General features: G+C 49.4%; 1 protein-coding gene across 1 annotated transcript; it reads right to left on the bottom strand.

The window, feature by feature from the left end:
• Positions 1-1,698: 1,698 nt before the first annotated feature.
• Positions 1,699-24,643, bottom strand: PRAG1 (PEAK1 related, kinase-activating pseudokinase 1). The gene is made up of 6 exons (XM_058839046.1): positions 24,529-24,643; positions 21,621-22,013; positions 18,634-20,468; positions 10,532-10,689; positions 6,520-7,253; positions 1,699-3,207 (listed from the first exon to the last, which is right to left on the bottom strand). Exons 2-6 carry the CDS (start codon positions 21,975-21,977, stop codon positions 2,170-2,172), a joined length of 4,122 nt encoding a protein of 1,373 aa, XP_058695029.1. The 5' UTR covers positions 21,978-22,013; positions 24,529-24,643; the 3' UTR covers positions 1,699-2,169.
• Positions 24,644-26,136: the final 1,493 nt, after the last annotated feature.

The raw sequence follows: 26,136 nt of genomic DNA, 5'->3' as shown, positions 1-26,136 counted from the left end.
AGTTAACATCCCATACCACGCAGGCCTTGTGCCATACCTGTAACAGCGTGTCTCTAAGTTGAAACTCAGCATGCAAAATCGATCCAGTCTCGTGTTTTGTGGGCTGGTTTAACGTTTGGCTACGTTTTGAATCCCACTGAGTACCCAGCAAAAGCTTTGGAAGCTACTTGCAGATTATCTCCCCCTTGCCAGCACATGGATCTGTCATGGCCAGTCCCTGTCTCCTTCAGCACTCTCCTGCAGAGCTGCCACCAACCTCTTCCTTCATGCTTAGAAACTGAGTCATCTCTTCCTCTTATCTCAAAAAACATGCTGGGCTCCTTCAGACAGGCTCTCCAGCTCTTTCATCACTCTGCTGGCCCATGTAAGACCAAATGTAGCAAGTCAGAGCCAGACCTTCCAGAGTGTTGTGGCCAGAATGATCCATGGGATGGACAGTGATTCCCAAGCCACAAAGCTCCTGCTACCTGTACCAGAGGCAAGTGGACCCAAAAGCCAGATGCAAGAAAGCCAGTGTATAAAAAATTCCCAGCGGTCGCAGCTGGAGCCATCCCACATTCTTCCAGCAGGCAGGGACGTGCACAGCCTCCTCCCTAAGGGGATCAGGGGAAATTCATTGCAAATGGGTGCCCAGCCAAGGAACTATCCCCTCCCATCAGCAGCAACCATAGCCAAAAAGATTTAAAAAAAGAAAAATCCAGGTAAGAAGCCTGGAAAAGATTCACTGAAAGTACACAAAGAGTCAAGAAGCAAAGTGTCAAAATTCCCCAAAAGAGCAGGCTGTGTCTGGAGGTGAATCAAGGCTGGAGGAAGGTGCTCATGAATTTCCCTGTTAGAGCTGGGAGGTGGGTAGCTCAGCTAGTGACATCCTGTCTCAGATAAACTGATGCTGGGATCTCTCCAAATGTCCCAAACTTGGTGCTTCTCCAAGGGCTGCAGAACTGATGTCAAGTGCAGGGCAGCTCATCTCTGCCTCATGATGGGGTGGAAGAGTAAAAGAAGCCTTGCAACCTTTGAAAAATCTTTTCTTCTCAGCAGCACTGCCTCTCTCCCAATCTGAATGGCTGCTCTAGGTTTGGATGGAGGGGAAGGGGCTGAAGGGAGCCAGGCCAGTTTCTCCACCTTTCATTGTGCTGCTCCTGCATCCCATCTGTTGGAGAAATGTGTTTGCAGTGCACCCAGCCCTATGCATTTCTAATTCAAACACCACCAGCAGTAAGACCCTGCTGGCCTGCAGTGGGGACCACGTGCCAGCTCATCTCTCGATAAAGGAGTTATAATAAATGTTAGACACAAGGGACAGGTTACTTACCAGGCGAAGAGAGGGAGCTGGAGGGATGGGGAAAGCAAAACAACCCGGCCCTGACTTTCCCCTCAAGGCCTTGGAGGTGAATTGGGGATTTTCCATTTCATTAGCTTTACAAGGGGTAATTCCCAGCATCATCCTCATGAACAGACCCACCCTGAGCTCTCTCTCACCCCTTCATATCCAACAGTGGTGCTCCACTACAGCTGCACCACTAGACAGGAAAGCCAGGCTGTATTAATATCTAAAGAAGGTAACAGGCAGCTGATACTGAACTGCCCACAGAGAAAAAAAGAACTGATACACAGAAACAGGCAGTAATTTTTGTTTTGAAATGGAAAAACAAAATGGATGCCAAAACCCAAAAAAGATGTGAATTTGAAAGCCCAGGGTTCTCCCTTGCAAAGGAGCAGTATGTGAACTGCCCTTGCTCCTGAAGAGAACCAGTCACCTGTTCATCCCTGCTTTTTACTCTAGAGCGTGGTGCTGTTCCCAGGCAAAAAAGCTCTGATGCTTTGGGAGAGGTGGGGATCAGAGGACTGTCCCATAGGCACAGAAATCAACTCGGTACAGTGAGGTCATTAGAAACATGCACACACGCAGGCAGGAGTTTATTAGTCCACATTTACCATACCAAAAAACAAAAACCCCCCAAAATAGGGGTAGGTTCCCAGTTTTGCCTGCTCGCAAACTAACAGTGCTGAGGATACTAAACATGCCTTGTGCGCTCTGACTGGAGCGTGGGGCAGGAGCTGAACGTGCATTCACAGCTGAGATTCAAACCTCTCACGTGTGAAAGGGCTGTGCACCTTTAGCCGCAAGGCGGTCAGGAGCCCTCAGCTGCCTGCAAGACACATCCAAGGTCAGAGCAGCTGCAGCAGTTTTAATGTGTGCAAGAGGGAGGCTGGCTCAGCAGATGCTAGGTACTGGCAGCACAGCCAGTCCTCCAGTTCAACACTCCTCTCCGTGTCCACGGCCCTCTCCGCAAACTTCATCATGAGCAGGGCACGCTTCATGTCCACCCAGTTCTGCAGCACCTGGCGCAGGCTTTCCTCGTGGCTGAGGGGCTGCTCCATGAGATCTTTCCGGGGCCCCCAAAGCAGACACTGCAGCATCCGCTTGGCCTCGGTGATCCGCACACGCTTGATGGGATCTGCTTCCAGTAGGAGGTGGGCCAGCTGCTGGAGACCCCGAGAGTAGATGGACAGGCTGGGTAGAGCAGGGAGGTCCTCAGGGCTGTACTCCTGCTCCCTGAGGTGCACCTTCTCCTCAAAGGGGTTGGGCTGGTGCAGCAGTTCATAGATGAGAATACCAGTCTGAAACTCATCAAACTTCTTGTACTGAGAAGCCGACACAATCTCCGGGGCCAGCCGGGCCTGACTCTTCTTCAGCTTGGAGTCTCCAGTTCCAGTCTTCTGTTTAGCTTTCAAAAAGTTGCTGATGATGAGGCGGGGTAAGTGTTTGTCATCTTTGGCTTTCACACAGCTCATGGGGGGCTTGCAGGGCACAAGCAGGAGGTTCTCCAGGCACAGGTCACGATGGATGATGCCATGCTCTTTGAGATGCTCCAATCCATTGCAGAGCTGGAGGAGCAGGAAGCACACGCGACGTTCATACAGCTCCGGCTTGGCTTGGTGGAGCATCACCGAGTCCCTCACGAAGTCGGCGGTGGTCTGGCTCGGCACCTCACGGGTGATGACCACCACACAGTCGTGCTCACTGGCAGCACGGGACGGATGGAAGCCATCTCCAGGCATGCTTTTCCCCACATCTGAGCCCAGCAGCATGCTGGAGGGGACGGAGGCCACAAAATGCCCACAGTCCTGCTGGATGTTGAAGTGAACTGGCACTGCAGGGCTGCAGTAGGAAGCAGCTACCTTGGACTCCTGGGTTTTACAAATCTGTGGAGAGACACCAAAAGAAAAGTCTCATCAGCCAGTGACAGAGACAGGACAGAGACCAGAAGTTGGAGGTGGGATGCTAAGCTGTGATTTGCAGATGCTCTGGAAGACAATAGCAGAAGCAGGATGCACATTGGTCCCTTAAGCACTTTAAATTATCTGCTGGCTTGAGGATTGTTTTTGTCCTGCAACAACCCAAACTTAGCCACCAGATGTCTGGGTTGCATTTCTGGGCATGCTTCCTTTGCCAGGCAATGCCCAGTAATTGGAGGAAAGGAGGACAGCAGTCCTACCGTGAATAACTTCTGAAGATTCTGTTTCACTGCCAACAGAAGCAACATAGCTTTCACATCACAGATATCATTGAGATAAACTCCTGCAACCCAAGAGACATTCCTGGAGGGAAAAGAGCAAAGACTGTGGCAGAAGACATGCTGTCTCAATCTCTGGAGATAGTTAACACTCCTGGAGGAGGCCTCATGCAATGTGAGGTGACTGAGCAATAGTGCTGTTTGTGGTGAGGGGTGGACAGAGGCCTCCAGCACTTTCTTCCCACCTGATCCTTCTCTGGTCCCAAGTCCTGGAGCCACTTGCACATCCTCCTCAACCATTCCACTTCCTTGTGTCAGCAAATACTCTCAAGCCCCTGATCAATGGCTAAGGGAAACCAGCAACAAGCTGTACTCCTCAGCACAGGCAAAAAAGCCATCAAAGAGAAAACACGAGCTTACAACAGGCCTAGAAAGAAGTAAGAGTGCAGCAAACTCTTGGGAGAAAAATGTGTTTTATAATCTGGATTCTCTTTAACCTACATGACTTCTTATCTTCATTTTCTCGGGTATTTCAGCTTTATACTGCATTAGAGACTCAAACCCAGGTTTATTATAGGAGTATCCATTAGCTTATGGGGCCTTCTGGCATTTCTATTATACTTTTTTCCCCCTTTATTTAGCGATGTGTTTATATGTCATCCACAGGAGTAAGCAACAGGCTGAAACTCAGCATAAAAGGTTTCAAAGCCTGGAGCGTGCCAGTGCCAGTCACAGCATGCGTGCAAAATTGTAAGAGAAATCAGTTTTGCCTCCGAGTTAAAATATACACAAGAATAGAGAGGAGCTGAAGAAGAGGGCTGCTTTTGTATTCCTCTAGCAAGGGTTTGAATCAAGGCATTTGCAGAAAATTCACTCAGATGAGACAATACTTTGGAGATGGGGCATTTCAAATCCCTATTGTCTTCTCTTTTGCAAACAAAAATACCCTGCCCTGGCTTATTTGTGGAAAGACAAGCTTTGGAGAGCTAGGCAGAATGCAGATGAATGCAGTGGGACCCAGGATGACGCAAGAGGTCCCCAAATGCAGAGCAGACCTTTCAGCCCTCTGGCTAACAAACCTGCTTGTTCCTCCTCCCAGAGGAAAGATGTGTAAGGCATAGGGAAAGGGGGGGAATTCCTGGCAAGAGAGAAGTCTCTGGAAGAACATCTACAGCCAAACGAATACAGGGAAATCTTCCCCATCCAACCATTCTTCTTGACTCTGGCTGCACCAGAGGCATCCTCCCTGCTGAAAGCTCCAAGAAGGAGCCTGGGCTTAGTCACACACCTCTAGTGGAGAAAGAAGCCAAGGCATGGAGCGTATCTTGGCCTTATTCCTCTAAAGCCATTTCCAAACTGTTTCATACATAGCCATGTGTGTCTGTGCACAGCTCAGACTCTGGCTCCTGTTTCTCAATAGGCTCCTTGGCTCAAGTCTGATCCTCTGCCCATTTTGAGCTCTCCAAGTCTAATTTTAACTACAGGTCTGTGATCTCTTTCATGTCAAAAAAATCTATAGCAGAAGCCAGGAGTGGCAGCTAGGGATCAGCCAGTTGTAATGTTTCACAATTACTCATTCCCTGCTTTGGCTGCCATAGGGATGGTGGCGCACAGGAATCGTATCCATTTACATGGATAAAAGCACACACAACATCACTGTGCTGGCACAGAGTATGGCCTTGTTGCAGTGGCTTTGACTTTGTTTAGGCACTCTGCAGTGTACCTAGGGCACAGAGTAAGCCCACTTCACACACAGGGACACGAATGCAGTCCTGTCAAGAGGCTGAAATGTGCTGTTTCTGCCTTGGCAAGAATTCATGCACTACAGCCACAGAGCTGAGCTACTGACCCCCACATAACACAGCAGGCAAAAGTAAAGGTGGGGCTGTGCCACAGGGAACTGCAGATTGAAAAGGAGCACAGCAGCTCACTACATAGCGCTTAGGCTTCAGGAAGAACGTTGTGATTTAGGTATAAAGCACAAGAAAAGCTGCAGCTCTGAATGCGGGACTAAGGGTATTGGTGCAAGATCTCATCTGATTCAATTTTGGTTATTTACAGCCCCCCTGTTGGGTTGACTGTACTTCCTTTAGGATATGAACTGGCTTTTAAGCTACCACTTAACTAGAACATCCCTTAGGGATGTTTTAAAACATCCTAGAACAACTCTTAGAGTTCATAATGGTGGAAACAATTCAGCAGAGATTTTTTTTCTTTTTTTCCCTTCCTTAATGCCTCTCTGACAGTGCTTTTTTGGGAATTACTTTAGGCTTTGAAAACAACCTGAGGAATAAGCAGCAGCAAGATGTCCCCAGTGTTCAGTCAGAACGGAAATGAAAATCTCTGTATTCAAGTAGTAACATCCATCAAGAACCCAAAATCCACAGGATGTCCATGGAACCGGTTGGATAAGCTTACTTATCCAGGTTTCAAAGAGCTGAACTATTGCACCTTGAGTTTCCATTTCAAAACATGTATTCCGTGGAGTTATAGGAAAATATTTCAGACCTGACCTTACACAGCATGTCTGGGTCAGCCTCGCATTGTTTAATTGGGATCTGCAATATCTTATTGTCTGTAGTTTCAAGATCATATAAGCACTCAGTATCTGGGTCAGAGCTTCCACTTAAAAGGCAGGCAGAGGCAAAAATGCTGTCTTTTGAGCAGCCTTTCATCAGCTTGTGTCATCAGAGGCGAATGCCTCTGAGTTTACAACAGAGTATTTGCACAAAGATGTTCTCAGAAAGAGAAAATGGTTGGGTTTCAGACCCCTTTAGCAATAAGCTGAATCTGACTGGCATTTGTTACAATGAAAACTCCTTCTCCAAATTAACCTTCACAAGCAGCAGGGGGAAAATGGCAATTTTGGAAGGGGTTTTGCTTGCCTAACTTCACCTGTGAGAAATACAAGCAGAGAAAACAAAACACCGTGTGCTGCTAGGGCGCACATCTCCACCTAGAAGATGGGATAAGCCTGGGTATCTCCTGGCTGTGGTCTTACCTTCACAGCATAGGTAGTAGAAGGGTCCTTGGAGCAAGTGGCACAGTAATAAATCGCGTCCCCCGAGTCGCAGCAGGGCTTGTTGCACGTCAGCTTGAAGAGTGACCAGTTGTTCTCGCTAAAGTGCAGCTCGTTCTTCTGCTCCCGCATGAAGCAGTCCTCGCACTTGGCGACCAGGCGGCGCAGGGACTCGGCGTACAGGGCCCCCAGCTTGCTGTACACCCCCTCCTTGTTGTCAATATTGCTCAGGAGGTTGTGGAGGCTGGAGGCCGAGGACACTTGGCTGGACACACTGAGCTGCGAGGAGGAGAGGGACTGGGGGTTTCTGCTGGGGCCACAAGCCCCTGTACTCTTACCAGTGCTTGAGCCCCAGTAGCTGTTTCCTTTGGAGCTTTTCTCCAGGGACTCAGAGGAGGAGAAGGCACCAGGGCGGCCCCCCAGGCTGGCTGGGTGGATGAAGGGAGGCTCCTCTCGGAGGCACACATTGCTCTCAGAATGGCTGACATTCAGCCTGGGGCTGGCAGCACCAGCTGCTTTGCCTGAAGATGCCTGTCCCCCAAAAAAGCCGTCTGGAGAAGACACAGTTCTGATCACTGTCTTCTTCTGGGGCAGAGGGGGCGGGCAGCTGGGGCCAGAGGAGGGGCCATCCTCAGTGGAGACAGGACGGAAAGGTACAGGGGGAAACACTTGGCTCTCAGCTGGAGGAGGCGAGTGGTTCGGCTCAGATGAGTGTCCTAGGAAATAGCAACACACAAGAAGATGCCATGAGTGGCTCCTTCTCCATATCCTTGCCAGCCCCAGGGGCCTGGCTGGGAAGAAAGCAGCAAGCCAAGTTACATCTGAATCCAGTGCACAGTCTTCAGCTATTCACAACTGCAAAGTTTCACTGGAGGGGTTAGGGGTTTAATCCAGTTTAACAGAGCAGGTTTGCAAAGCAGGCTGCAACCAGCCATCCAGAGAAATGCACTTCCCCACCCTTGAAACCACTCCCCTGTGAACTGCATATACAGTAGTAAAAAGGTAGTAGAGGGTAAATATTTAAGCTGTGATGTCATCCACAGGGAGGCAAGAATGAAGCACTTGAGACAAGGACAATCTTTTAAACACAGCCTCTCTCACCTGGGAGCTGCCACCCAGTGCTTCAGCAGCAGGGCATGATAAAGAGAGAGTGACTCATGGCACACAGCTCCAGACCTCTGGCTGCACTAGAGCACTCCAAGTATATTGAACCTTTCTCTCTGTTTCACACTGGGGAAGGGTCGCTGAGCAAGCCTGGGATTTTGGCAATTTCCATCTTGCTGAAAAAAAATCTGGCCTTCCCCCCACCGCCTGTTTCCCCGCTTATTGACAGACTTTGCTCAGAGGGCAGGCTGGCCCCACTACATACCACAAACTCCAAGCAGCTCCACATGCCACCTGCACATGGATTGGGTTGGGATGGCTGGCTCATTCTGGGCAGCCATAGCAGCTGCTTTCCTACCTGGGCCAGATGGAGACGGGTAATACACTTACATGCCATGAAAGAAGTGGGACATTAAAAACAAAGGACAAAAAGGTGATCTGACATTGCAATAAAGAGCAATAATTTCAGGTCATACAGACAGAACAAGTGAGGAGTGGAGGGGAAATTAAAGGAAGAGTGAGAATAATCTAAGGGAATTTATCTGTACCAAGTCAATGACAAATGGGACTCTGCTAACAACTTGCATGCTAGTGTAAACCTGGAAAGGTGAACAGTGGGGTTTTGCTCCAAGCAAATAGTTTAGCAAATAGCAGGATCTATTGCTTTCTTTAAGTCTGTTTTCCAAAGCTGCAGAGCAAATGATCCTTCCTCCTCACAAAGCTGCTGCTGAGGGTTCAGCTGCCAGCAGGCACTTCCTCACAGCGGCTTTCTGCCTGCTTCAGAGGAATGCCCTGGGGGCGCTTTTCGTGTCAGCCCGAAGAAGGCACTTGTCTCCTCACAGCCCAAGTGACTCACCAGCAATCACGTACAACCTCCAAGTGCAGGGGCTCAGCTCCCTGAGTTCCCAGCCTGTCCTGGCATGTCGCTTGCAGGTTTGCACCAGCTGTGCCACAGCAGCAATCCCTGTTGGCTGCTCCACCACCTGGGACCACATGAAGTGAGGGCAGATCCCCTGGTTCTCAGCTACCAGAGTGGATGCAGACACCATCTGGCCCTATCCCTCCTCACCAGATTTTGGTAGAACTGGTCAATTTTCATTTGTCTCCTCCACTGCCAAGTCCCTCTGGATGCACCTCCTGTAATCTATTCCATCACACCAATACCACCGAGAGATACCTCAGGAATGAGCAGCACTGATTTCAGCTTCTGCAGGTTTGTCTCCCATGCAAGGCTGTTTCAGCAGTCCATTTCTGACAATATGCTCAGAAACAGCTTTGTAGGAAATGTGAATCACCACATGTCTCTTTTGCCCCAGTGCTTGGGTGCCAAGCTATCTGACTCCTGTTGGACCCTTGCCCCAGGTGTGTGTGTGCCTGCATTATACACCCAGCTGCCCAGCAAGTGACTTCTCTCCAGTTTCAGCTGAGAAATATCTGCCTTAACAACTGAGATTCATGCTCCTAGCTTTAGTGAAAACCCATATATCTGCATCATACTCTAATAGGTCCACAGGAAAGATTCTCTCCATTAAAACCCTGTCAAAAGCCACAGGCAGGGATCATTCAGCATTGAACCGCTTGCCACTTGCATCCACAGGACTTTGACAGAGGATAGAGCCAAGAGAAATTCTTCAGTGTGCAGTCCACAAGTACCTCACCAGAGGCATCTCTGCCAGGACATGCAGCTGTCTCTGTTTCAAGAGACAAGATTTACTTGAGGGAGTCTTAGGAAACAAACGTCAGCACTGGAATCTTTGGCAACCGGTCCAGGTGCCTAGCCCACAAATGCCAAACTGCTCTTAAGTTGTTTTTTTTTATATGCTGCTGGGCTCTGCCCCAAGCAGAGGGTAATGAATTAAACTCTTTCACAACTCTCCTAACAGTGCTCTGCACCTTCAGCATGCAGTCCTTCTGCATGTCAAGGGCTTAAAAGCTCCCCTCCACTTCATATTTTAACATCTGACAGCACGGCCAATTAATTTGAGCTCACCTCACTCGGTGACTGACTGCACAGCTTCTTGCTTGCATCAGCAAGACAAACTGCATTTGAGTGTTCATTTAAAAACTCATCTTTCCTATGATGAGTTTAAACAGTTGCTTCTGTTAGTGAAGGCAGAGAGATACTCATGTCCCTATCATTTTTGACAGCAAATTGCTTCTGTGCCTAGCAAGTAAAGATCCAACATAGGCGAGTGCTTCTTACCCTTGTACAATTTCCTGGCAAGGTCTCACTCTCAGACTCCAAGTTAGAGGTGGAAAAATGGAGTTTCCAGAGCTCTGGCTCTTAATTTTATTGCTGCACATTGTTGCTCTTGGAAAGGCAGAACTTCCACTACATGAAGGTTGCTCTTGCTAAGGAAATGTTTTCTGAGCTGCTGAACACGTTAGTGCATGTCTAAGTTACGCACTGATGAAAAAAGTGACTTCATAGTAAGTATTTTTTAATCTCAGTTAAACGAGTGCAGGCAGATTTTTTCCCCTTAAGAAATAACTGGGAACACAATGAGAGGGAGAGATCACCTCTAGTACAAAACTCTTTCTGGTGCTCCTCAAATCTATGTAGGACTTTCTGTAGCAGAGGTACTTGTGACGTCATGAAATGCATGAAGCACAAGCAGGACTGTTTTTTATGGAGATTTTATCCAGACCAGAGGAGATCTACAGGGTGAGTGATATTGGCACGTGCTGAATGACAGAGGAAAAAAAGTCTGTGATGTTGGTCTGACACTGCTACATTCATCTAAAGTGCATCAAGAGGCAGAAGGGTAGAAGAAGTGGAAAGATGAAGGGTCACTGGGGGAGCTGGGGACTGATCCCTGCTCCAAGGATGCTGTCCCAGCAGCGGGCCTAAGGTTCAGTGCTACCTCTCCCAGAGGCAGTGGTCACTTACTGCCATCGCTGCCGGTCTGTGTGTCTGAGTCGAGGCTGTCGCTGGAGCCAGCCGTGAAGCTGACGTGGCCACTCCTGAAGGGTGGGCTGAGGCTCTCTGCAGAGCTGTTGCTGACTCTCTCCAACTCAGTGTTACTTGGGTTCATCTTCAGTGCGTGCCTAGAGAGTGAAAGAGAAGTCAGGAGACAGATGGCAAAAGGATGGGTATCCTTTGCATGCACTTTTGCATGGAGACTCAAGCTGAGAGCAGCCTTAGTTTGCTCTCTGCCTATCCATACACTGCACAGTCTCTTATCACGCCAGACTACCTCATTCCTGTGCACTTTTCTTCTTTCTCCAGTACGTGGGGAATTGCATCCCACAGACTCTGAGAAGGTTAAAGGCTTGTAGTCCCCCTGCCAAACTAAGCTGAAAGCTGGGCTTGAGCAGAGAGAGAAAGCCAGAGAGCCACGAACATTCACCCCCAGTCTGCATTTCCTTTGCCTAGAACATGTGAGGTCCAGGACCACATCCCATTTTTGCCACTGCCACTCACAAGTGAGGACCCACCAGTGTTTGCCTCCAACAAAGTTCTCAAAGGAAGGAAGTAGCACTACTCCTCCTCACATTTTACAGGAGGCAGGTTGAGGCTGGGTTTGTGAGCCTCATTGCTCCGTGACAGGCATAGGTAGCAGAAGAGTCCATCATCTCCAACCATGCATCACAGTAACAACCAACACCTTACAAAAGAAGAAGCATCTCTGCAAAAAACATGAGTCTGCCAAACTCAGGACCTGCTACACAGTTTTTAATGTAAGACCTACAGCTTCCATCTAAAAAAATAAATAAACCAACCATAAACTGGGATTATAACCTGCTAGGTCATGGCTTAAGTGACCAATTTAGGCAAGCAGGATTTCTTGCGAAGATAAAGAATTTTCCCTGCATTTTCTTCATGTTTCTGCCTTGGAAAACAACAGAAACTGTTGCAATCAGGCAGCACAGAAGAGCATAAACATTCCTAGCCTTGGTACAGTTCTCACTCTGTCAGCCAGAAAACAAAGGTTATCAGTCCACATTTTTTAAGTAAAACTGCCAATCTGCTGATTAAGTTCAACACATTGATTAAGAATGTGAAAAGGTTAGTGGCAGACTTGTACAGAGGTAAAAGGACTTGCACCAGCTATCTTGCTGGAAGGTATCCGGCGTTTCCTAATCAGACGGCTGAATGGCTGCTGAGAAAGACAAACAAAGACATGCACGACCGTTTTCTTGTGGCACCCCGGTCACATGCACGGGACCCCTCCTCATCCAAAGCTCCCGAGCACAGCAGACACAGGTTTTTATTTGAAGATTGAGAAATGTTTCATTCCCAATCCAGACAAAGCACTTACTCTTGTGTCCACACCACCACATGGAGAGCAGAGTGTATGAGAAGCCCGGAAGAAACTTCTGCCAGACTTCCTCATTTGCCTGAGCAGCCTTGGTCTAAAAATACTCAACGGCTGATGAAAATAAGGCTCTAAAAACCAGTTCAGGTATACTTCAGCAGAGACACTGATCTTCCATCAGTAATGAATTTATCACAGCAAGCTTCTTGGGGACAATTTACAAAACTTCACAATGCACCACACAAGTCACAGTTTAAAAAATGAGAGAAGGAGAAAAAGAGAGACAGAGAGTTTGAGGGGTTTAGGTCTGTTATGACTAATGCTGTTGAAAGCAACCAACTGCACTTAAATATTTTTTTTTACTATAAAGATATAACTTTATCCTATAACTTTCTCAGATGTTTAACACTTAGTAATTTGGGTGGAAAAAACACAAGGGTGCACACCCATGCCGGTACACTGTCTGACCCAGCAAGAATCAAAGAAGCATTTCAGTCCACCAGAAAAGAAGATTTAGCAAGATATCCGGTCTTGATTCAGATGAGATGTTTTCTAACACATTCCCTCCCCCAGCTACCCCCCCTCCAAAAACTGGGTGCATTTCTGTTTCTTTCCCATCACTAAACACAAACTCACGGAGCTGCCTTACCATTCCCGCACTCAGGGAGAGATGAGACTTTGCTCGGCGCGGTCCAAGGTCCGCCGAGCGCAGCCACACCTATTCCTCCAAGCAACCTGGGCGCAGCACGGCGCCGGCCAGAGCCTTGCTGTGCCGGCTGCTGCCCTTGCTGCGCTCAGCGTTGGTGAAGTCAGATGCAGAGAGAGCCCCGTTTCCTCCCCGCACCGCCGTGACTGATGGAAAGCGCAGTTCCTGAATAGGCGCACCGAAATAGAAATTGTTTGCCGCTTAAACGACATCCTGCTCTTGTTTCAGATGTTACAGCCGGGCCAGCTAATCCCTCCTGGAAATACCTCTGCCTCACATCTCCCTCTTTCCCTATGAGCTGCTTGAAGCCCAGGGTGCACATCAAAATACCACCCTCTCTACCAAAGAATTACTGCTGAAAACTTGCTAGGGTCAAACACTCCCATTTCAGTAAAATTCCACCCCAAGAGCTGAACAGCTCATTGCTGCAACAGCCTGTGGGACCCTGATTTACAGCTAACCCAAGCATCCCCTGCTTTGCTAGTGTTCCTTCCATCTCACCTGACTGCAAGGGCACCAGGTTATTTTCTGTCTTGCCCTTTTCACCACCAAAGGATGGTGGAAATCACCAGAGTGTTGGAAATAAAGAGCACAGCCCATCTTAAACCCAAAGAAAACACTGGGTTTGTACCCTGCACCACTGACCTGTAAACATCTGTGGGCTGCACTCCTCTTCAGAAATATATAACAGTATTTAATTTACATAAATTTAAGAATGCCCGCTCAGCACCTAAAACATAACCAGCAACTTCAAGAGCAGCACCAGAGCCAACATCGTGTGCCTGTGCAAAAAGAACAGGTCACCAGAGTCACCTCTCCCAATCTAATAATGTAAACCCACAGGATTTTACTGATTTTCAGCTCTCCAGCTATTATGGTAGCTTTAAATACACTTCAATTACTCAACATCCTCCACACAACAGCCTGGCATATTCAAGCAACCCTTCCAGTTCCCCATTTCCAAGTTTTCCCATCATAAACAATTTCATTCAGCTGACTTTCCACATGATTCTCACAGTCCTGCCTAAAACAAGTCAAGACTGGAAAGAGTGGTCTTGTAAAAAAGCACACCAAAACAAAACAAATCCCCCCAAACCCAGTCTGGAGTTCTCTTAACATTGAAAAGGGACTGGGCTCATTTCCCCTGTCTCAGGTTGCAACTCTGGCCAGGGCCTGCTTCATCTTTCCTGTGTCTCAATTTGACCAGTAGCTATGTGTACAATTTCACATTTCTTCACAGATCAGGGTCCCACCTAATGCTGCTGTGGGACTCCAGCATCACCAACTGCATGCTTTGCACTTCTCAGAGAGACAGTGGAGATGGGCACCAAAGCTTGGCTCTCCTCACCACAGAAGACACACATGCCTTCCTGGGGATACTGCCCCAGGAATCCCTGGACTTTGGACATACCTTCGGCTTGAATTTCCTGTCTGAGATTTGACATGGAGATCTGGTTACTTTCCACAAGTGCAAGGGGCAGGTTTTGAGAGCAGGAGGCCCCTCAGACTAAAAAGCTGCCCGCTCTCTCCCTTCCCGCAGCCATCCCACGGGCAGCCTGCTGGCAGCACTGGAGGATGTGTGAGGCACCTCTGCCTGGCACAGAGCCCTGATCACTCTGCTGTGCCATCAGGGGGTTCCCCCAGCCTTGCTGTGCCAGCAGGAGGAGGACACTCCTTCTCAGCCCAGATGACAGAACTGAACAGATAACAGAGATGCTGAGCTTTACAAGTCATGTGACAGAGGAACGAAGAGAGGAGAATAGAGAACACACAGATCACGACACAGCAAACTGCATTCCAGGAGGGGTTTGGTTATAATGTCAACAAGACACCCCCTCCCAGTATAAAATAATGGAACTAATGCACAGAAGAGAGAAAAGCCAGACTGCATTACAGCATCAAACATAACATATGGCTAGGCATAATTATTACACAAGAGGAAGCACCATTGTACCATATGCTTGTCTATCATGAAACGTGAATAATTATATCTTCCTCCTGTTGCCACTAACTGCTTCTTCCAGCATCTTCCCCTGGTTGCAGAGAGATATTAAAACCCAGCATACAAAAGCTTGCAATATTTGAAGCTTAGATTTGTAGTCATCCTTCTGCTATCAGCTGGGAAATGTGGAGAAACCAAAACTGAGGTAAGGGAAAGGATTTTGAAGAACTCCTAGCTTTGTTCAGAGGGATACACCGCTCCTCCCTGTACTAAAGGGGTTCATGTAGCACGGGTTAAGTTGAAACAAGGGTTTGGAATCTGGAGATGCACAGGAAAATTCAGATAGGGTACAGAATTAAGATGGGAGTTGGCTGAAAAATTAAATCACTGCATACTCTAATGTGGTGAAGAAGGTAAAGAATCTCATTTAAATTTCTAACTCTGTGCATTTTTTAGTGGTAAGACAGGAAACATATAAAAGAAGGAATGACCTTAATTTTTAAAGAAACAAACTCTCCTAAAAGTTAAGCTGATAGATCACAAGCTTTTAAGCCAGTATGTTTTGTCACTGGGATAGACCCCAACACAGAGCTCCAAGGAGAAACGGGTGCCTCAGGAATGGTGAGAAAAGAGGAATATTCTGCCTCAGGTACAGTTGCTGCTCCATCACAGACTGATTCCCAGCAAGGAACACACAGCACAGCCCCACCAGCCAGCACCACCTCCCCAGCGAGGAACAAACCTGGCTCTTTTCCTGACGATCCAATTCCCAGCATTGCAGTTTTTCTGTAACACTCCTGTGCTCTGTGTCCTCCGGCAGCAAGCGGTGGCAGCAGCACCGGAACAGGCAACCTTGGCACTCCTCAGGCTCTTTCTCCCTGGCTGTATTCAGCAATGACAGGTGTGGGGAAGCGCTGTGCTGCACCTTTGCTACCCCACACCGGCACACTCAGCAAATTTCAGAAGCTTTTTTTGGCAGTGCCTTTTGAAGGTGGCACTAATTGTGATGAAAACAGTTCAAGATGCAAAACAGCATCACCTTTTTCTTTTTTTAAGAGGTACACGAAATAAATTAGCCATCAAGGTTTTGGAGGCTAGAAGAAACCACAAGGATCATTTAAGCCTGATTCTCTGCATAAGAGAAACATAAATTTCAGAAAAAATTCAATCCTTGTGCCAAGAAACTGAAGGCCATACTAGAGCATTTTACACCGAAGAGCTTTTAAATCATCATTGCATATACATGTCCTGGGGATCCTAGTTTCCCTGGTAAGCTCCTTCCCTAGCCAGCTACCTTTTCCAGCTTTTGGAAGAAGACCAGCAGCCAGCATCTTCCATTTCCAGCCTTTTTCCCCTTGTAATTATACTTACTTATCATTCTGTTTCAGACCAAGCAAACATCAAGTATCTATAATCTTTCAAACAAGCAGAAAAAGAGGATTGTATGAAGAAACAGTTGCAAGAGATCCAGAGTAGGTTTATATAAGACAAAACAGGCACAAATTCATTATTTTCCTTTTTTTGTGACAACTTTTAAATTCCCCTGAAATCACTCCTTCTGCCATCCTAAGAGACAGCTTACTTCCAAACCAGAGCTTCCTCAGTCTCTGGAAGGAATTTACACTGTAAAATTGTTTTCCCTTTTAATTGTTAAAGCCAAGATGAACAAAACAAAATCTACAGACTCACTTTTTCTTTCTCTGCTTTATAACTATTCAAACACACATGCAAGTTTTCCCTAAAATAAGCAATTAAATTTCATTAGGAAAGTCAAACAGGGAAACTTAATTTTCCAGCATGAAATCAAATGCCTTGCTGCAGCTTGAGATCTAGAAGGAAAAAGGATGGTTACATGCCTTTCCCACAGCTGAGATGAAACCCTGATCTGCTGAGCCCCCAGCCCCAAGCCTGTGCTTGTAGACCACAACCAGGTCTACACTGGCTTCACCTCCATCAGCCAAAGGAGAACATAAGCCTCACAGAAGGATCAGTGGTTCTTCCATCGGGGACAAGCACATGTTCACAGGCTGCTCGGCACTAGGAGAGTATGGACGTGCCTCAGAGTTATTTTTGTGATTCTGCTTCTTCAGGTATTTGGCTGCAGCCCAGGATGAACAGAGGGGATGTTCCTCCAGCATCAGACCATGGCCCCAAGCTGCAACAACTGCCCGGGGTGACACAATGCCACTGTGGTGATGTTACCAGCTGTGCGTGCAGCCATCCCTCCCACCGCCCTGGTTCCTGCGTTGACATGCTCAGAGCAGCCACAGTGCTGCTTGAGACAAAAACAAAAGCACCCTCAAAGTGAAGAAACAAAGCAGGGCTTGCAAAACCTGAGTCTGATCAGATCACTCCTTACTGCTCCTCAGCTGGCTGGGCTTTGGCTTTGGTAGCTGGAGGCAGGACTAAGCTCTTTTGAGTAAGGCGCCTCACAGCTCAGCTACAGGCACCAAGGCCCTTGGGAGACAAATACCTCTAGCACAACCTGCCCTGCAGCCACAGGGGGTAACCAACACCTACCTCAAGCACCTGGCAGGGTTTACAGCTCTGCCAGAGATCCCAGTCATGGATGCCATGTGTTCCCTGACCTCAGTTTCCCTGCCGCTTTCATACAGGCTTTCTAGCACACAGATGCTTTCATCAGGATGACTCAAGAGCAGCTGTTAGAACTGGCACAGCCCAACAGCACCAGGAGCATGAAATAGCCCCTCAAAGGGGCAGAAAATGCTCCATGCTCCTGTGGTGTCATAACACCACACAGAGGACAAGAGCAAATACATCTGTGTGCACATTTGCCTGTGGACCTTTTGTTTCCTCTGACTCCAGCAGGCACGTGGCATCACAGCAGGAAGCCCAGCATAAAGGAGAACTAAAGCCACTTGTTCATCTCTTCCCTTCCCTTGAGAAACCTCATTTGTTCACCTCTTGGCCAATTTAAAACACTAGCTCCCTGGGCTAGCCAATCCCAAAACACACTGAAAATTCACAGTCTCAACCTGGAGGTCAATGATACCTACACATAAGTTTGACCATGGATCCCAAGGCCAAGTTCTCCTCCAAACACCCATCCCTTCTTCTCTTGACTTTTAAATCAAGGAGCTGGAATCAAATCTGTTGTGCAATGCACAGTTTCAGGTAGCAAAACTGCCACACACAATAAAGCAAATATGGGATGCCTGCAAAAGGCAAAAGTATCTTTCCTCACTATGGTCAGACAACATACTTGATGGAGAGAAAAACAAATTTTCTTCCCCCATTTGACCTTCATTTTCTTTCTTTTTTTTTTTTTTTTTTTTTTTTGGTGATGCACACAGCTGCAGATACTAAATGCATCAAAGTAGTTTTTTTTAATTGCTGAAGTTTTTTTTTAATTGCTTAGCAGGGCTATTTCCTTCCCAGATGGACAGCTCTCCCTCCCTGACTTCTGTTTTCTGGGGCCTGCAGCTGCCCTGCCTGCAAACCTGACTTCCAGGAAAGCGGACAGCAGAAGGTTGCCTGAAGCCAAGTGGCTCCCATACGTACCAAGCCCACGTCGGGCAAGCTCCAATTACCTGCTTGCAGGCAAGGAGCCCTCCCTGGGAAACTGCAGCTTTGAGAGTTCGCCTTGAAAGCAGAAAGTCATTAGAGCCGAACTGAAAATGTTGATTTTGGAGGCCCTTGTGACTAGCATCAAGAAAAGTTGCCCAGTCCCACCTACAAGAGAAGATTGCAACCCCAGGTTTTCTATGCTATTCAACATTAAGGAATTGCCAAGACAGAACAAAGCTGACCTGGGAAACACCAGCCATCCTGGGCATGGACCTTTTTCTCACTTGATTATTGGGACTTAAGGCCATAGCTTGCATCCCTGAAGGGCTTTCGCAAGTGCACATGACATTCAAACTAAGACTCACAAAGACTAGACAGCTTTTCAGAGTAAAAAGACAAACAGCTTTTCAGCTGAGCAGTCACCTCCCATAAAAGCCACCTTTGGACAGAAAAGGAGGAAAAAAGAATGGGAAGCACCTCCTAGTCAGTGAACTCCTGTGGCAACCATCCCAATTGCAAAGGGTTAACAGACCATGCACACACTCACGGAGCTGTACCTAGACTGCTTTTTCGGCGGTGGCGGTGGTGGCGCAAACTCCACACCATTGCTCTTGTCCTTCGGGAAATCAAAGGAGAAGGAAGAAGATTTGGTCATTCCAGTCTGGCTCTCCAGTATTGGACCATCATCCACAAAGTCAGCACTAGCTCTTCCACTCTCAGCTCCTACTGTCCATGAGTGGTTTAAGACCTCCTGCTCCTCCTCCTCCTCCTGCTCCTCCTCTATTCGGCACTGTTTGGTCCACGTTGGGTTATAGTATTTCTGCCTCCTATCATAGGATGAGCCTGCCAGGCCTTTACTGGACTCCTCCACAGAGACCCCATTCACAAGAGTGCAGGGAGAAGGGGTCACCCCAAAGGCACCTGTATCAGTACAGCTCCTCGGCAGCAGCTGAGCACCAGCTCCATCATGGCTGTTGTCATCACCAAACCTTCCCACGTGGGAGCTGACTGGGGGCACACGGCTCCCCTCACTGCCTGGCTGGCTGTTTTTGGACATCTTTGGGGGGATGGCTGGACTCTCAGTAAGTGAGGTCTTGACAGGAGCTGCCAGATGAAATCTTGTGCTGTTTTCACATCCAGATGCTTGAAAAATCTGTCCAGACTCAATAGCAGGTGATGAAGTCCCAAAATCGGGGTGGGAAGTGGGGCTGACACATGGCCACTGAACTCCTACTGCTGAGTCAGGGCTGCTGAGGAATATTGTCTTGTGATCATCCTCAGTGTGTGCTGTCATTATAGTTATCTTTGCTGCCACCTGGCCAGTGGAGTCCTGGTGTTCCTTCTCACCTCCCAAAGCCCAGCCACCATCCCTCCACAACCCATCAGCTTTCTCCTTAGCAGTGCTATGGCCCAGCTTCTCCACTTTTGTCTGGCTGCCAACAGCCTTCAGCTGTGCCTTCCTCCTCTTGGTGCTCTCGGCATAGATGGGATCACCACGGGCTGGCTCAGTGAGGCGAGGGCGCTGCGGCTCCACCAGAGCCTGCTGAGGGGTGTTGGAACCCTCAGTGCAGAGGCCTCCAGTGACAGAGGGCTCCCCAGGGAGAGGTAAGTCCTCATCCTCCCGGGACAGAGCAAGGGCAGCTGTCTTGCAGCTCCCCGTGCTCTCAGGGATGGTGGCAGGCTCCGTGTGGAGAGCCAGGTTTTTCCTGTCTGAACACAGTGCATAGGGAAGAGGATCACTCTGGTCTTTCGTGATGCAGAAGGCCACGTTCACAGCTCTGCGCTCCTCTTCGCTGAACTTGACTGCCCGGCCACTTGGCCTTGGAATCTCGGGAGCATCCCGCTGCCTCCATCCGCTGGGAGTGTGGCTGTCCTTCTCACACTGTGCAGCCTTTTCCTCTGTGCAACAGGGCTCCCACGGGGCAGGGTGCTCCTTGTGGCACTTCGTGATTGAACAGTACTCGCCCCCTTCGCTTTCCAAGATGGAGGAGATGTGACCACAGTCACTCCCCGAAGGGAGTGCAACTCCTTCTCTGGCTTGGGAAGAAGTGCTTCTGCTGGAGTTAGTGGTGCTTCTGTCCCCCAAGGCAGATGGACTAGGGCAGGGGACCTGATGAGGTAGGGCAAACTTGTCTTTAACTCTGTCCTCCTGCTTGCCCATCTCACCCACAAGTACCAGGCTGTGGATGGAGACGTTTCTCTCCGCTCGACTCTCCAGGCCACGCAGACCCACCATGGAGTAGCTGGGAGGACAGCAAGACAAGCGGTCACTGGGCTGGTTGTGAAGGAAAGGCTTTCTCACACCACCATTGCCAAAATTGTCAAGGCAGATGCGCTGTGCATCTCCTGATTTCAGAAGGAGCTGCTTGCCAGAAACCATGCCCCAGCTGACCTGCATGGTTCAAAAGAGACAAATGCCCTGTCAGAACATGCATATGCAAAATGAAAGACAAATAAAATTTAAACAAACCCACAAACTGCAAAAACAAAAGCCCAGCTCTGCAGAACAGTCCTCTGGAATACACCATCTGTTTTGCTCTGCTCACCCCGCCACTAATTTCCACAAACCTTTCCTGGTAAAACTGCACTTGTCGTATTTCCTGGACCATTTGTAATCCTTGCATTACCAACAATGGCAATGCACTGGAATAAGACATTCTCCTTTCTCTTCCTATGGGTTTGCTGCCAGAAACATGTCCAACCTGTCATCCTGTCTGTGAATCACTGTGCAATTAAAGATTCAGAGAGCGAAGGAATATTTGCACCTCTCTCTGCTTATTTTCATTTCATTTCACACTGCTCCAGAGTGTGTGACTCCAGGACACAGACACAGAGTATCACGGGTTATCCTGGGATAGCAGCTTGGCCATGCTCAGAAGCAGGGATTGGGGAGCAGGCACGCCAAATCTGCATGCACAGGTCAAACACCACCAACAACGGCAGCTTGCACTCGTGTGCCCTTCACCCTTTAGAAGAAAAGAAAGGACCAGCAGTGGGAGGCTAACAGAGCTGGGGAGCCCTGACTCTCCTCTGGGGTATGGGGAAATAGGAGCACACCTATGCCACAGGCAGTGGGGCAGCAGCCTGTGCGTCACTCTGCTGAGGTATCTGCTGGTATCAACTGGTCAGGGCGAGGAGCTACACCCACAGGCCATTACTGCTCTGGCAAAGATTGGTAGGAAGGAGGAGGAAGGTAGGGCACTTTCTTCCTCACCCGCAAAGACCGTGGAGGCAGTCAGCACGGACTGCAACCAGACAAGACATCTTTTCAGTAAAACTTCCCAGGAAAATAACCCGCATCCTCATTTAAAAACTGAAGTTCCTAAATAAACAATGTATTTTGAAGCTCCTCTGCACATGGCTTGTGAGAAACAGTTCATTCAGCTTCACCCAAAGATACACTGAGAAACCAATATAGGGCTTAAAAACCTGAAGTCAAGACCAGAAGGAAAAGCAAAGGGAAGGAAACATTTGTAACACATTCCTAGCACTCCCAGGATAGGTAAGTAACGGGAAGTCATGCTTTGACTGGATTAATCATTACCTGTGACAGATCTGCATTCATATTCACATCCGCCCACGCGTCAGAAACATCCGAGTTTATCATTGTTGGCTTCACAGCAATTGTTGGCTTTGAGAAGGGGGAAGTATTTACACCTTCGTCTTCCAACACGAGGCTCTCGGGCTTGGTCCTAGCTCCATCCGGGAGCGCGCCACAAGCTCCTGTGCCTGGGGGTGTTTGCAGCCGGTGGGAACTCTTCGGGTTGAAGCAGTTTTTGCAGGAGCCGGGCTTCCAAACGTGTTCCACAAAGTCACTGCACGCAGACATCTTCAAATCCTCGTGGGTCAGACTGAGAGCCCACTGCGTCTTCTGCACTGCCCTCCACTGCTCATTTTGCATTTGCTCCCGAGCCACTCGAAAGGATCACCTAGTCATCTGGAAAAGCACAACACTGTCTGATTAGCTTGATTATGCCCCCAAATGGGAAGATTTTTAATAGGACAGGTGATAATTACACTTACTCTGCCTTCATCACAAAGGCACATTGTTTACGAGGCTTTTTTTCACAGCTTAGCTAAAGCCCACACAATCACTTGAAAAGCCTCAACTTCTAAGCATAGCTCTGTAACAGAGAAGACATCAAGTGAGCAGCATTCCTATGTGATTTAATTCCCTGCTTAATCAGCATGTATAACCAGCCTCATGCAAGGTTTAGATCAAGGGTAAAGAAAAGGGGTCTTGGGAAAAAACTGTTCACAGCCCCACAAGCAGAGCCAGGCAGGAAAAATTTCTTCTCCAAAGTGGCATCCTCTCTCTGGAAAATAAAAAGGCCTGGAGACACAAGGACCAGAATCAGAGACTGTGTAACCAAGGGGACCAGCAACAACCTTCCTTCACCCAGAAGCACCACTGTGATTACTGCCGTGGTACACAAAGACTTCTCTCCCACCCAGTGAAAGGCAATCAGCAAGGCTGGGGCTGGCACTGATTTGAGCAAGTGTCTGGCAGAATGCTCTTATCTGGTTTGCCAAGAGCCACAAATAACAGTGTCAGCTCGCTGAAACGATTCATTGTCTGCAAGGGGAGAAACGTTTTGCTCTTGGATTACTTACAGACAAGGATTCCTTCCCATCTTCCTTCCCCAGGAGGGAAATGCCCCAGGAACAAGACATTCCTGCATTCTTGTGTCTCCATCCCCACCACCCCCCTCCTGGCCAGGTCTGATTGCACTCTGGCCAGTAGCTAGATACCTGGAACTAACAACTTCGGAGATACTTCCGAGGAGGACTCCCACAAAGCTCAGAGTTTTAGGAAAGATCAGACAGAGAATGCAGCCGGCTGCTCCGGGTGTCCGGATGCGCAATTCCCCCACGTGGCTCCACAGAGTCCTTCCTCATCTAACCAAGTAGAAGTCATCATCCCCTGTCCAGCTGGTCCCCAGGCAAACTGAGGCCCCTTTCCTGAGGGTCTCCAAGTGAACAGGCACTTTTCCACTCCAATCATGGAGGCACATGAGCAAAATTTACCAGCATTATCCTTAAGCAGGCATACTAGAACACCTATGTTATGCTATGGACACTTTTGCAATTGCATGCACCTCTAAAGTAGTCTGCACTGCAGTGAAGATTCTTGTCTCTGGGCTCAGAGATGCCCTGGGCAGCCTCTCCAACAGCCACCCACACTGCATGACATAAAGAAAGACAACTAATAAGAGCCTGGGAAAGACAAAGTGAAGGGGAAGAGAGCCACTGACCCACAAGAATCACCGAATTCAAGTGCCACCTAGGGGAAGGGTGTCTTTGATCGGCTGAACCATTAGCACCTGCAGACTCCTTCTGCTGACAGACTAATAAATTAAGATCTGTTTCTTGAAAAAGCAAGAAAAAAGGTGAATATCGGCAGGATTCACCAATCAGATTGCCGTGTGTCTCTTTTTAGGGGAGACACTGTTTTAGACAGGCCTTTTTATACATTGAGTCTGAATTAACCAAAAAGCAGCGAATCACTCTCAGGCATATTACAACACCTTCAAAGAGGTTAACAGTATTTGCAGGGGAAAAAAAAGCTTTAAAAATATTTTATCCTTTGTTTCCTTTCAGATCTAGCACGCAGTGTCCAGCATCACCCCAAGATGAACAAGTGTCCTGATGAGAGGCAGCAAATTAAAAAGAAAAATCGAAGGGAGGGAAGCAGGCACCGGTGCCAGAAAAAACTCTTCATTTCTGGTTTAATATTCGGCGCTGCCAAGTGCCTGTTAAAAACCAGGGTTTCCCTGTCTCCAGCCGTCCTTTCTCGCTGCCCAGACCCCGGGGCGGGCCCGTGTCCGCACGCCGGCTGCGCCCCGGGACCCACCCGCACCAACCCACGCGGCGCCGCGCGGGGAGACAGGCCGGCATCGGCGGCCGATAAGGGACCGAAAGCCAGGACCTGGGTCTGTCCCCGGGCAAGCCGAAAGCCAGGACCTGGGTCTGAGGCATGCCCGGAGCCCCCGCGCGTCCCGGAGCACCGGCGAGGACCCGATGAAAGGACCCGGCTACCTGTTCCCTAGGACAGAGACTCCAGGCTGCTGCGCAAGGATGCTCCGGGGCAAAGAAAAGCCCCAGACCCCCAACCCAAGTAGCTCTGGCTGCCAGACGGTCCCTCCGGAGCGCCGGGCGCCCACCGGGACCGGGAAAAGTTTACCGGGCAGAGTCCGCCGGGACTCCCGGGCCGGGGGGCGGTGCCGGTCGGGACCGGAGCGCGCCCGAGCCGGCTACAGACCCCCAGACCCCCGGACCCCCGCCCCGGCCCTCCTCCCGCATGCTCGGCGGGCAGCGACACAGCCCCGCCGCCCCGGCCCCCGGGCAGCCCCGCCCCGGCCCCGAGTGGCGGCGCCGGGGTCCCTCCCAGCCGGGCTTTGTCCCGGGAGGCGGAGGCCCGGTGCCCGCCCCGGCAGCAGCTCCCCGCTCACCAGGCTCCCGCGGCGGCGCCGGGCTCCGCTCGGCTCCGCGCCGCGCCCGCCACGGCCGCCGCCGCCACCGGGCGAGTGGCGAGCGGGGCCCCGCGTGGGCCGGGGGGCAGCGGCCGCCCCGCCCCGTCCCGCCCCGGTCCCGCCCCTCGGGCACGGCGTGGGCACGGCCCGGGCGGGAGCGGCGCCCCCCGCGCGTCCCCGCTCCGCACAAAGCGCGCTGCCCGCGCCCTGCGAGGCGTGCGCGGCGCGCAGCCACATCCCCGCTGCGCCCCCGCCCCAGCAGCGCTCCCGCAGACAGGCTCTGACCCACGGACATCCCGGCGGGCATCGGCCCCCGCGCCGTGCAGAGCCCACGAACGCGGCAGCCCCGCACGGATCCCGTGGGGTCCTACGCGCGAACGCGCCCCGCACCCCGACACCAACCTTGAAGACGGTGTCTTCGACTGGAAGGCGCGGGGAGCCAGAGGGTTCACAGGCTTCACTCATCTTCGTCGAGCTTGCCGGACAACGACACGGTGAAGTTCATCCCGAAGGGATGCTGTGGAAGGGAGAGAGAAGTTTGCTGCAACTGAAGTCAACTTCACTGTGTGAAAACTGGAGACAGCATCTCAGGAAAATCTCCAACCTCTGCTGGTGTGGGAGGCTGGGCTTCACGAAAGGGAACAGGATGAGATTTTGTTCACTGTAGTGGCTGAGCTATGCTTTAGGGCAAGCTGGAAAAGACTACCAGGATAGTCTTCACTTACCCTGGTACTTGTGCTATGGTGTGTAGTTTTGAGCATCTAAATTCTTCGAAACTAGGAAAAACCAAAGCAGTTTTCCCCCTGCCCTGGTCAGGGCCTTAGTTCAGTTCCTTGCTGAAGTCACATCTCCTTTAGCGCAACAAAGCATTCCTAGTCTCATACATAATAGTGGATTAAAAAGGCAAATAGGCTTGCATAATGGAGAATCCAAGCCCCAAATAACAAAACAGAAACTGGAGATATGCACAGCACTTATAGAAAAAAAAAAAAAATCTTTCTCAGGAACCAATCATCCCAGTAAATTCTTCCCCTTCAGGGAATTTTGGCAGTAGCACAGTTTGCAAACATCCTGGCTGGCTGGTCTTTTGCAGTTGTGTCTGTCTGCTCATGTTCTCTCTTCTTTTTTGATCAGTTATTAAAGCAGTCCAGAGACCCCAGAACTCCTCCAGTTAGTTTGTTGTATTGCTGTGAAGACATCTGCCTAACAGCCTCCTGCTTCCTTTTTGAAGCAAACCACTCAATCAATTTGCTGCATCTTTTTGTGTGCGGGATCCCAGTGCCAGTGTACCCAGTCCTACAAGTAAATGATCTCTCAGAAATGCCCTGACTGTGACAGAAACCTCTCTCCTAGCACAGATCAGCTCATCTGTGGGGGGGAAAATGAGCAGGGAAAATGAATGGCCCGAATTTCTGATATTTTCTCTGTTTTAGAAAGTATGAAGGAAAGAACACAGCTCTAACCAGCCCAGGTGAGGTTGTGGCTGCATGCCTGGCAAATCCTGGAGGATGGTAAACTTCTTCAAATTCAAGTATCTGAATTACGTACCCAAAACTTTATAAAGGGCCTCCACTCTTTTCAATAAGA

This window comes from Poecile atricapillus, chromosome 4 (genome assembly GCF_030490865.1).
Source record: "Poecile atricapillus isolate bPoeAtr1 chromosome 4, bPoeAtr1.hap1, whole genome shotgun sequence".
Lineage (NCBI taxonomy): Eukaryota > Metazoa > Chordata > Aves > Passeriformes > Paridae > Poecile > Poecile atricapillus.
The sequence above is the reverse complement of the archived record's forward strand: the minus strand, read 5'-3'. Positions and strand labels throughout refer to the sequence as shown.

Coding starts and splice junctions, on each gene's coding strand:
- PRAG1 (XM_058839046.1), bottom strand. CDS start 21,977: ATGCAAAATGAGCAGTGGAGGGCAGTGCAGAAGACGCAGTGGGCTCTC. Junction 20,469..21,620: donor TGAATGCAGATCTGTCACAG/GTAATGATTAAT, acceptor TGAACCATGCAG/GTCAGCTGGGGCATGGTTTC. Junction 10,690..18,633: donor CCGCCGAAAAAGCAGTCTAG/GTACAGCTCCGT, acceptor TTCACTCTCTAG/GCACGCACTGAAGATGAACC.